The sequence below is a fragment of the Pseudopipra pipra genome, chromosome 3, assembly GCF_036250125.1.
Source record: "Pseudopipra pipra isolate bDixPip1 chromosome 3, bDixPip1.hap1, whole genome shotgun sequence".
Taxonomy (NCBI): Eukaryota; Metazoa; Chordata; class Aves; order Passeriformes; family Pipridae; genus Pseudopipra; species Pseudopipra pipra.
In genome coordinates, this window is record NC_087551.1 from 98414598 (window position 1) to 98426744 (window position 12147).

Genomic DNA, 12147 nt, shown 5'->3' on the forward strand with positions numbered 1-12147 from the left:
TGACTTTCTTGAACTACCTCTGAGCATCATTGTCTGAGAGTGCTAGGTGGCCCACACCAAAACTGCTCAGGGAGCATGCTCACAGTTTAACAGCAGGACCCACTGCAAGTTAGTCCTTAATTCAATGCTGTGGCCCTGTTCAAGTTATTGGAACACATATGTAACTCTAAAATAGTCTGATATCCTGCTACTATTTATTTTACTCTGTGGGTTAAAATTTCCAGCAAAAACTATGACTAAAACAATACTGCTGTAAAAAAAAAAAAAAAAAAAAAAAGCAAACCAAAACACCCCCCCCAATAACCCACAAGAGCAGCCAGCTGACTGATATCAAAACCTGATTATGCAACATTAAGACTTTTACAGTGAGCAGGTTCTATCCCTCACAAGCTACAAGCTAGTAGGTAGGGGTTGTTTTCTTCTTAAATTGTTTTCAGTGTTGATATAGCTCACACATGCAGTTTCCACACCTGCTTGACAACATTAAAGTAAATTATTGCAAACATTAGACTTTAATGCTGTTATTTTTGTGGCCTATATTGTCACATGCTAATTTTCAAGTTTTCCATTACATAAAGGTACTCTTGTGGCTGTGAAAATACCCTTGCAACCCAATTCACAATTGCATAAACAATCAGCATAATAATTTTGTTTAGTTTGCTAGCACAGTTTGAAACAGTTAAAAGAGAAGTTGAAGTCTCCAGACCACTGTTCATCTTATAGCAGCATCAAAACTAAAGGTTCAATTCAACAGTTTAAGACTCAGCAAATTATTTCACTGATCATTTCCGTAAATGGCTTGTAAAGGAAGAAAACCAAGGTCTCAGGACAATACGTGGAGTTGTGTGAAAGACTGAAATGTTATGGTTAATGGCTTAAACATTGTCAAAATCACCAGACTTTTGTCCACTGTAGCCAACTGCTCCTCTGCGACCACTGAAGCCCACTCCTCCCCAAATATGCCTCCTGACAGGAGCTGGACTCTGAGTTAAACCACCTGACAGGAACTTGATATAAGATAAAGGTGGTACTATTGGCCAAATATCTCAGGTCTGAGGAGAAGTAAACAAGTCTGGGGGGCAAAGAATGTATCCACAACAAAAGCCATTCTCAGCAGCTGTGTTGACAATCAGCTCTGGCTGGGTTCAGCAGGGGAGGCCATAACCCACGGACTCATCTGAATGACTCAAAATACTGGCCCTTTTGTGAAGGCACAAAGGTGCTTTGCTGAGGCCACCAGAAGGACAGGCTTCTGGACCCCCAGAAGGACAGGCTACCCTGCAGAGATGGGATGGTGCCTTCTATCATGGTAATTGTCCTCTGTTCAGCTGGAAAACTTCCCCCCCCCCCCCCCAACCTCCTAAGAGAAGGTTTGATGGGGCTCAACAGTGCTGAAGTGAGAGGCAGCTGAGAAAGGGTCATAAACAGCCAAAGACCCCCAGAGCACTCACCAGACCCATTCCTGAGGCTTTCCACCAGAGGACTGCACATGATCCAAAACTGCTGCAACAGATCCAGAGTCTGCTGCAAGAGACAGTGTAAATTCCCCTCCCCATCTCCGCAGAGGGGTTGCTTGGGTGTTCCTGCCTGGCCTGAACGTGTATCAATCCACCGAACTCCATCTCATGGGCTTCTTTTCTCACCCCCAAAGGATCAAGACCATCACTTCAACCAACGGACAACTAAATTGCAACCATCAAGTCTCGTCTTAGATCAACAGTTGGTGAATATGAACTCTTATCCCCTCTTTCTCTCTTTTCCCTAATACATTTTCTAAGGAATATTTTTATGCTTTCATATTGCTATATTACTATAGATAATAATAAACAAAATGGCTACATACCTGCTTTCCATCGCAACCAAACTGTTCTAAAATAAACCCTGCATACATATATTTACAAACACTGATCATTCAGTCCAATCTGCCCCAAGAGATATATTAACAAGAACCTGGGTTATCCTCGCATTGTGGGATGCTTATAACTAGTTGCCACAGAGAAAGAAGAAACAAAATGCAAATGAAAAAGCACCAATTAAAAAAAAACCACAAAGCAGGCAGACATTTAGCCACAGTAACAGATTTTTCTATTGAGACACTAAATGGTACAGAAAGCCTCTAAAATGCTAACACCTAAGGGCTATATCTCTACCCTTCCCTAGAACTGATTGCCTAAAGGCTACGTTACCACCTCATACCTTCCTGTGTTCTCACAAGTGGTTGCAGCCACACACTCACCCTTTACATGATATATCCCTTAGTTGTTTTTGAGATCTCCTTCCTCAAGATCTCCTTATTTCTCCAGCTATACTAGTGCCTTAATTTCCTCACTTTGCCTTTCAGTAAGCATCTTCCCCATCAGACCTGTGACACTTAACAGTACAATTGTCTACAATTATGCTCGCGGTCATTCACTTTTTTTCCCCCCAAGCACATCTGTCCCCTGCAGACAGGAGACAGGCTGAAGTAGCTGCACACAATCACGTCCTGAAAACTAACCTTTACAGTAATGGAGTCTGCAACCTAGATCCAATTAGAGCTTCAGCAGGTGAACTGCATTTTCCAGTAATGCAGAATTTCCAGTCTGGATCATTTCTCCATTTCCTCCTCTGTATCTCCTCATCACTTCCTTTGCAGAAGTTTGCCTTACTCCTCAACTTCTCAAACAATTGTCTGTAGAACATCTACCAGAACACTAACTACACAAGTAACTAGCAATTACACAGTATCAAAATTCAAACAAAACTAATTTCTTGCTGACATGCTAAATAGATCAATCTGTATCTCAGAGCAATGCATAAATCTGAGTTTTTATTCTGGCTTATAGGATATAATGAAACCTATATTCAGGTTTTGCAAAGAATAAAGCAGAAACTTATCAGATTAAGAGTTCCCTTTATATTTCTAAAAATTATTTTAGAATGACAGTTTTTCTCAAACATCACCATGATCATTCACCCTCTCTAGTTAGCATTCTGTTCCACAGAGACCAGACCCAAGACTCACTCTGAAAGAAGCCATCCATTGCTGACAAACTGGCATTGCTGCAGAAGTCTTTAAAGTCTTACAGAAAAATCCCTTTGCATTCGCCATTTCTTTAATGATGTAGCTGAAATTTACTTTATTAGTCCACAGAAAATAGCCTGCCTCCATTTTAACAGTATCCTAAAATAGCAGGTGAGAGAAGGGCCGGGATGTATAAACAAGACAACAGATTAAGAAGTTCTATAGGAAACAAAGCATATGCAAGGCACACACGCACACAAATCTCACATACAACCTGTACCTACCGCTGTGCATCCACCTAACTCAGAAATTTTCCAAACACCTAAAGACAGTGTATTATAAGATGGAATGACAAAAAGGGCATCATCAACATATTTCCAAGTATTACCCAACATTATATTAATCACAATATTTATCCAGGGTCCCAATTTTTTTCAGTCCACCCTAGAGCTGAGGCTTCCATCACCTAGTTTACATACAAAAATTGTATTAGACACACCCTGGCCTGTTGCCTGTTGCTATTTCTCTGTTCCTCAGAACACAATTAAAAGTCCATTCAAATGGCTTTTTGATTTCTCCTCCTGTAGCTTGAAACTTAAGTAATACTGAGACTGTATATGGATCATATTCCAATGGGCTTTGCCAGGGTCTTCATTGTTCTAGTTCCCAAGTGACTCCCTCTAGTGCGATCTGCAGGGTTTTAGTATTTCACCTCTTTACAATGAAAGTGTATCCTATAGCAGGCTAGGATGCTCTTTTGAATACCAAAGAAAGCTTCGTTCAAACTTTAAGTAATAATACACATGTGAAACGATTTCCCCCTTAACAGTTGAAGAGAGCTCTTGGATAGCTACCCATCTCTTGAAGACTAATTTATCTTCATTTCTAAACTTATATTTAGTGTATCATTATTCTCATTGGTTCATATCACTATTTGGAGGGTACATTCTTGACCCCCACCTCATCATTCTTCTTTTCTGACATTTGAAAGTGCATTTCTACTAAGAAATGCTATAATCTCCTTAATTACTTTGTCACCTCTCTTATTCACTCTTTAGAAGTGTCACTCCTGTCACATTTTAATTTACAGAAAGGAAAAAAAAAGAATAGTCGAACGACTACAGCTAGTCGGAAAAGCAGAAAAAAAGGGAAGGTGTAATGTTCCTAGAATTGTTCTGACAGGGATTTTCCACTAAATACAGCATCCTCCATTTTAATTCTGGGCTACTGTAGAGTAAATTATTTGATTTCTGCTTTGCTGAACATACCTTTAGGATATTAATAAATATCAGAGGCAAATAACCACATGTAAATTTTCAGAGATTAGGCATTAAACCAATTAAAAAGCAACTGTGGCACTCTAGCTTATTGCCACTTATTATTATCACCCAAACCCCTCTGAAAATTGTGTCATTCTCTCAAGAATTCATACTTTTAGATTTTTTAATCCTAATCTGTATCATATTGAATTTAAACAATCTAATTTAAGTTCTAAAGCTAGAAGACTACTAAACTCATTTCCCCCCTTAATTTTTACCTACTTTAAAGCTGTCAGTAGCAATATTATCTTGTTCAAGAGGGAAAAAAAAATCCCGACACCCTTATTCTAATTCAGTTGAGTTGCCATAGTAGAGGAGAAAAATGATGCATCAGCATGTCACAACTAACTAATAGTGAATGAGTTCATCTAGATATTTCAAGTATTAATTTTATGAAGCCTTCTTTCTCTGTCCCCAAGATATTTAGACTTAAATCCTTCTTTTCTCCCCTTATACCTTGCTTCTTCCACATATTTATACACTTTTCTCCCTTCAGTTAAGGAATCTGGGATAAAATAAAACATCCCTAATTCTCATGACATCAAATAGCTGCCAAATGCATTTGGAAAAAGAAAAGTTACTTCTCAGTGTCTTCTCAAGACACATCTTATCAGCAATGCCAGTTACACAGGAATGATCTTAATACATTTCTAGCACAAATATTGCTGAGTACGTTAGAAATATGCAGTATAGGCAAGTGCTGTGCCTCCAGCATAGTAAATTCATGATCTTTTCTGAAGGTTAGGCAAGAGTATACATAACCAGTAAGCCTATCAATTGATAATAAAATCATCTTCCTATAACATCCATAGTAATAGTATAAAATTGCATAAGCAATATATCCATGATTGGTGAGAGGGGGGACCACTATAATCACAGCAGAAACTGAGCCAAATAAGTTCTCCCTTTGTAATTAAGTCAGTATTTTTAAGATGTGTGCATGAGGAGGGGTAGAGAAACAGTTCCACAATTTTTTCTTTGTATAAAAACAAAATGTCCTAGAAAATGGAATTTCTGGTTAATATACAAAGATACAATTGTTCCAATGCTACTGGAACCATTATTATTCTAGTTAATGTCACAATTGAGAATGAAAAGATACAAGTGTTTATTAATGATGCAATGCCAAAATTAGACAAAGAAGTAAATACTTGTGCTAGCAAGGGAGAGTTTTCCTTAATTTTTACTTGAGAGTCAGGAAGTATTTTCCTTATAAAACCTAATTGTATATTGATACCCTAGCAAAGTATCTTGAACAAAGAATACAGAGCAGCATTTAACTGAATTCTTCTCAGACACACAGACATGGATTAAACTTTCGATTTGATTCTTGACCCCACAAATAACCAGGTATTACCAGCTGAATATGCATGTCCATTTCCCCCATAAAATTCTTAGCACTCAGCAGAGATTAACAAAAAGCTTTGCCTATTACACTGTTTCGCTAAGTTTTATCCCTACAAGAGAAAGGAGAAGTAAACTACATCAGATCATCTGTATTTCAAAACATACAGCAAGATTGCTAGTGTTGTCTGTGACTTTGGGGCAGCAGAATTAACTGTCAAGTCATTAAGAAAAAAATGAACAAGAGTCTAAATGTCTTGATAACATTACAGGGAATGATAACAACTGTATACTATGGAAAGATTTCACTGCATTTTAATTTTTTTTTTATATTCCCCAAAATTGCTATAAAAAAGGCAAGTTCCTCTTAACAAAACACAAAGAAGAGCTGTGAAAAAGTGCTCTTCTGTTTGCATCTACTATATCTTCTTTCCATATAGTAACATAAGACCTTATTCATACCTCAGCTATGCTAACTATCTGTAAGTGTGAGAAAGAAAATTCAGTGTCTCTCCCAGTACAAAGGGGGAAATTTCAAAGTTTTTTCATGAGCATTTCACCCTATTCCATTAGCTTATTTACTGAGCTAGGAAATGCAAAATGTACATAATTCCACTTCTCTTCAGTGCCACATTTTAAGACCTCTTTAAGCAATTTCAAAAAACAGCTATTAATAATGTGCAGTTTTGGTTACCACAATATAAGAAAGATATTAAGCCATTACAGAGCATCCAAAGGAGGGCAACAAAAATGGTGAAGGGCCTTGAGGGGAAGCCGTGTGAGGATGGACTGAGGTCACTTGGTCTGTTCAGCGTGGAGAAGAGGAGACTGAGGAGAGACCTCATTGTAGTTACAACTTCCTCATGAGGGGAAGAGGAGAGGCAGGCGCTGATCTCTTCTCTGTGGTGACCAGTGACAGGACCTGAGGGAATGGCCTGAATCTGTATCACGGGAGGTTTAGGTTGGATATCAGGAAAAGGTTCTTCACTCAAAGGGGGTTGGGCACTGGCACAGGCTCCCCAAGGAATTGGTCACAGCACCAAGCCTGACAGAGCTCAAGAGGAGTTTGGATGATTCTCTCAGGCATGTGGTGTGATTCTTGGGGATGGTCCTGTGCAGGGCAAAGGGTTGGACTTGATGATCCTTGAGGGATCTTTCCAACTCAGCATATTCTGTGATTCTTTAGGGAAGCATAAGGTTTATTTTTCTGCTTTCCTTAACATGAATGCAAAAGTTGACTTCTAACCAAGGTAGCCTAAGGATATGACACAAATGCGGTATAGGGAAAAGTACAGCAGATTTTTTGAAAAATGCCTGAGTTGATAATTCCAATTTAAAGTGTTTCCACTTTAAATTTTGCACATTCCAAAATATCAAAACACCTTAACAAGTTGAACATGTTTAAAAAGGACTTACTTTTATTGTAGCAGGTTGCTAGTACACCTTTATCTGCAGGACTGGTACTAATGTGCCAAATTTCACCCACTTGATGAAGGAGAACGTTTTTGTTTATAATGTTATTTTCATCATCAAAATCAATTATGTGAATCTGCAAATACAATAAAAGAGAACATCAGGGTTTCAAATGTTTTCCTGTGGGTCTTACTTATACGTGATATAACCGATATCTATTTTAATTAATTGTTATATCAACAATTTACTATATCACTGATTTCATGCAGAATTAACTTCTCCAGGAAAACACAAGCAATTTCCCTGTTTTGAGGAAATGCTATGCTTATTCTCAATTTTCAACTTCAGTCTTGAAGGTGATTTTTCATTTTATGGCTAACTGTCAATAAGCCATTCATATTACAATTTAACAATTCTTAATAGCAATAAACAAAAATAACATTACAATTCTTAGTCTAATTGTCTCCACCAATTCTGTACCTAAATCATGGAATTCAAACCAACTACAAAGAAAGAAGGAGATAGAGGGAAAGAATTCTTCTTTCAAACAAATACTCTAAACTCAGTAAGAAATTTTTTGAGAGTTCACCTCAGCAATTACGTACCTCTAACAAGATACAAATTTGTAATCTTTTTATACTATATGAAAACATAAAATATTGAACTGAAAGAAGAAGAAAAACAATAACATTTAAATAAATAGGTAATATTTTTAAAAGACAGAACTAAGTTTGATTTTTATTATTTTCATTTTTGGTTTTTGCTGGTTTGTTTGCTGTATTTTTTTAAATAGGTCTACGTTACTATAATTTTTTCCTCTCTATTTTTAGTTAGTTGTTTTTCTATAGTTGCCTCAAAAAATACAAGAAATTGAGGAAGATTCTAGCCTGCATAACACACAGAAGTAAGTTTACTCAAGGGACTAATTCCCCTAACCTCAATAGTGAACAAATACATTTTAAAAGACTCACAAATTTTAGAGAACTGCATCCTCATTAAAAATTCATTTTCAAAGTTGGTGAAAAACGAAGAGGGAAAAAAGCCAGGAGATATCCAATCATCATGACTGAATTAAGTCTACTTATTTAAGTACTGAATCACTGCAAAAATCTTAGCTATGCAGAATTACAGAAGATTTCCTTAAAATAAAGAAGCTACTAAATACGTCTCAATCTAAAGTGGTAATATTAAACACTATTATTTTTAAGGGGCTGAGTTTACATGTTATCTTTTTCTTTATTGTCCCAACAGTTATCAGCAATTCCTCCTTCAAATATAATCCTGCAACCTCATCACCTGTATTATTCTTCCATTCTGTCATCCAAGGCATGTAAGAACATCTGCAGTTGATTAGCAAGTTGCCTTTTCAAACTTCATTTCTTGCCTTGAATCTAGGAATCAGGACACTACCCATCTACCCTAACAACTGCATATCCCTCTTAAAGAGTGGCCCTCCTGCCTTTCAAAAAAAGATCAGTTTAACCTTTATCTCTTTTTTTTCTTTGGAGTCTCCTTTGGCAGCTCAACCTAAGTCCCTCACTGAGGGGAATGAGGCCACTTCCTCCTCTTCCTAGTCCTGTCACTCGTTACCTGGGAGAACAGACCAATCCCTACGTGGCTACAACCTCCTTTCAGGTGGTTGTAGAGAGCTGTAAGCTCTGTCGTCCTTCTCTGGACCTGCTCTAGCACCTCAGTGTCTTTCTAGCAGTGAGGGGCCCAGAAGTGAACATAGGATTCGAGGTTTGGCCTCACCAGTGCATTATACAAATCATGGAAATTAGAGATGAGAAAAGAGTAAGTGACATACTTTGGTATTTCCAATGCATACAATGAATGCATTAAATTTAGCAACAATGAAAGTAGTGGGGACAAAAGTTCTAAAACTACACCTTGTAGAACACAGTACATCAGAGAAACTACTTAAACCATTCCCAGCAAGTTATAAGAACCAAATGCCAAGTACTACACACTATTAATATGTCAAATATTGAGAGAATATAAAATCTTCTAAACATTTTCCTTGCCTTTGAAATATTACTGTTAATAGGAAAATATTTTCACCTAAAATATATTCTCCTATGAATACCTAAAATTGCTTCATGCAGCAATAAACCTCAACAAGGCAAAAGTTATCATGCCAGCTGTACAATCACTGGTCTTCCAATTGCACTACACCTGCCCATGACTAGAAGGGAAGAAATATTCTGCACATGATAAAACTTCTCACTGTGGAGTATTTGGTAAGTTCTAAAGGTTGCAAGCCAGCTCATAAGTTTGGTCAGGTAACTAGAAAAATTTTCAAGCAAATCTAGAGAACCTAGTGCTGAATTAAGCAATAATGAGCTGAGGCCTAGGGCACTTCTTGGGGATTAGCAACTAGATGAGAGGAAATGATGGCCTGAGGCACAGCTAAAGGCCAATAACCTCCAAACATCTGTTAATACACTAGGAATGGTCCTGCATTTCTATTGTTAATGTTATTCACTGGAAAAAGAAAAGCATACTCAAAGTTGTAATATATGTAAACATTTCTAAAATACATAGTATATGCCCAATAAACTTACCTAAATCAAAACATCTAAATTATTGAAGATCTGCTGGATATCAACTGATAAGTGAGAACCATTCTTTAACTAGAATTTTGTATCAGGATTTAATTAGTTGACCCAGATAGTAAAACCACCACAGAAATCACAGTAGAAAGACACATTATAACCAATCTTTGAAGAGCATCAGAGACGGCACAATCAAAAATATAACTGAGTATACATACTTAGTTAACTAAGTTTGTCTGCCTCTTCTTTTGATACTGTTCTCATAAGTATTACCTGAAATGTAAAGAATCTGAATACTCCATCCCCCTTATGCCTTGGAATAATTTTTCCTCGAGTCTCATTCAGTATTACCACTAAGTAACGAACTCAAAACTTCACTGGGAATTGACAGCTCACTTCTCCCAGAGCTACGGCTCTGAGTTGGTTTTATGCAGACCATTTTCAGAAGAATTGGTCACTCCATCCAATTCTAGAGACTTCTGTGGTGTGTTAGGCTTGGCTAACAGTTAGACTCCCACCCAGATACCTGCTCCTCCCAAGTATGACAGGGGGAAAAACCAGGAAGAACAGGAGTGAGAAAGCTATGTGTCAAGATGAAGACAGGGAGCTCACTTACTAGTAACTGTTCCAGGAAAAACAGACTTGACTTGGGTGAATTAATTAATCTACTGCCTCTTAAAATAAACAAGTACCTTCTTTCCCTCCTTTCCCAGTCTTAACTGCACCCCAGACCCCTGTGATCCCCTTCAAATGGGGCAGGGGGTCTGGGACAGTGGTGGTTACGGGCAGTACATACTGTTTTCTGTGTGACGCTCTTTGCATCTCACTCATTTCCTCTGCTTCAGCATGGGACCTTCATGGGACACAGTTCCTTCAGGAATATCCACCTGCTCTGGCACAGCTGCTCCAGAGGCTGCAGTGGATACCTGCTACAGCATGAAGCATCTTCTGTTTCTCCTGACCTTGGTCTTACCTCTGTCATTTCCTCTACTGCTCCTCCTCTTTCCATCCAGCATTTTCTCCCCCCTCCTAAACATTTTCACAGAGATGCCATCACACTGACTGACTCAACTGTGTCCTGCAGCAGATTCATTGGGACCAGCCATGCCTGGAACGGGCAACCGCTGGCCTCTTCTCAGAGGCCACCACTGCAGCCCTTCTGCTACCCAAGCCTTGCCACCTGCGTTAAGTACAACTTTCTAACTCTTCTAGCCTCCAGAACTTGTTTCACTATGAATTTTACTGCAATTTAGTCACAAAAATTAAAATTGCTGTACAATTAGAAGTCTTGTACTCCTAAGTGCAGAAGAGACAACCCAATAGAAATTGAGCCATGAAAGTCATCAAATTTTAGTTTGAATTGTTAAACTTATGACCAGAAAGGACACAGCTTATTGTCAATAACTAATGATGAAAAATTCAGTTTATGAAGCGTTACATACACTTAACTGTGCATGTAGCAGTAGTCTCATTACAGGCAATTAAGGCTTAAAGACTTTTGTTTTACTTTTCTTCTCTTCTGTGGTTTAAAGATAGCTCCAGAGAATCTATAGATCCAATGCAAGAAAAATATTTTCTTCACTAAACGAATCTGATTTAGTCATAAAATTTAGAAGAGCAATTTAATTTTCAGAAAACATACACAGCTTTCATTCGATAATATATCTTACCAATATCTTTACATTTTACTCACAGAAGTCTTCAACTTGACTATCATAATGTTCATATTCAACGGGGGGAGAAAGGAGGAAGAATGATTTTGGAACAACATTTAAAAAAAGAGGGAAAAATTACAACTGACACTTGACAGAAAAATTACCTGATTATCATATCTAAGAGACTGTGTTCCAACCAAAAATCTTATTGCATCTGTTTCTGCTGTTTGAGGTGTTAAAGCTCGTGCCTAGGGAAGAAGAAAGCCATTAGAAAAGTTCAATTAATACAATCCATTAATTTCAGCAAAAAATCTTGAAGCTTATATATCAATTATCATTTTAAGCATTTACATTCTTACAAACTGCAGACTTTCCTGCCCTTTATGTCCATCTCACTTAATACACTTTTTGTGCAATTTCTCACATTTGTGAGGTGTGGAGAACATGCTGGTGCTAAATAAATTACCTGGCCTTCATTATAACAGTGATAATATTCAATATAGCAGTTCTTCTAAACTAATTCTCCTTAATCAACTGAAAAAACTCCATAGAACAGTGGACAATTCTTAAATACGCTATCTACAATATCCAAGAAAGAGGTTGTTCTTTTAGAATTTTTCATACCACTCAGGTTGAAGATGCCTTCATTAGAAAAAAAATGATTAACCACCAAATTTAGAAAAAAGTTAGAAACCAAACCCCTTCTTTTCCACTCCAGGCCATTACAGATAAGAATTGTCTGAATGATGGGAGAAATAATTTGTTATTTACATATCCATATTTAGTAATAATCTTATTACTTTGTTGTATTATGTTAATGGGAATCCGAGACTCTCTGCCTTGCATCTTCAACTTGC

At 37.5% G+C, this 12147-nt stretch overlaps 1 protein-coding gene across 1 annotated transcript in view; it reads right to left on the reverse strand.

Annotated features, from left to right (window-relative positions):
- Positions 1-12147, reverse strand: part of EIPR1 (EARP complex and GARP complex interacting protein 1) — a 75469-nt gene that overhangs the window by 53959 nt on the left and 9363 nt on the right. Inside the window, exons 2-3 of the mRNA XM_064650463.1 lie at positions 11455-11538; positions 7084-7216 (exon numbers count right to left, since the gene is read on the reverse strand). Coding sequence (XP_064506533.1) covers positions 7084-7216; positions 11455-11538 — 217 coding nt within the window. The remainder of the gene's footprint in view (positions 1-7083; positions 7217-11454; positions 11539-12147) is intronic.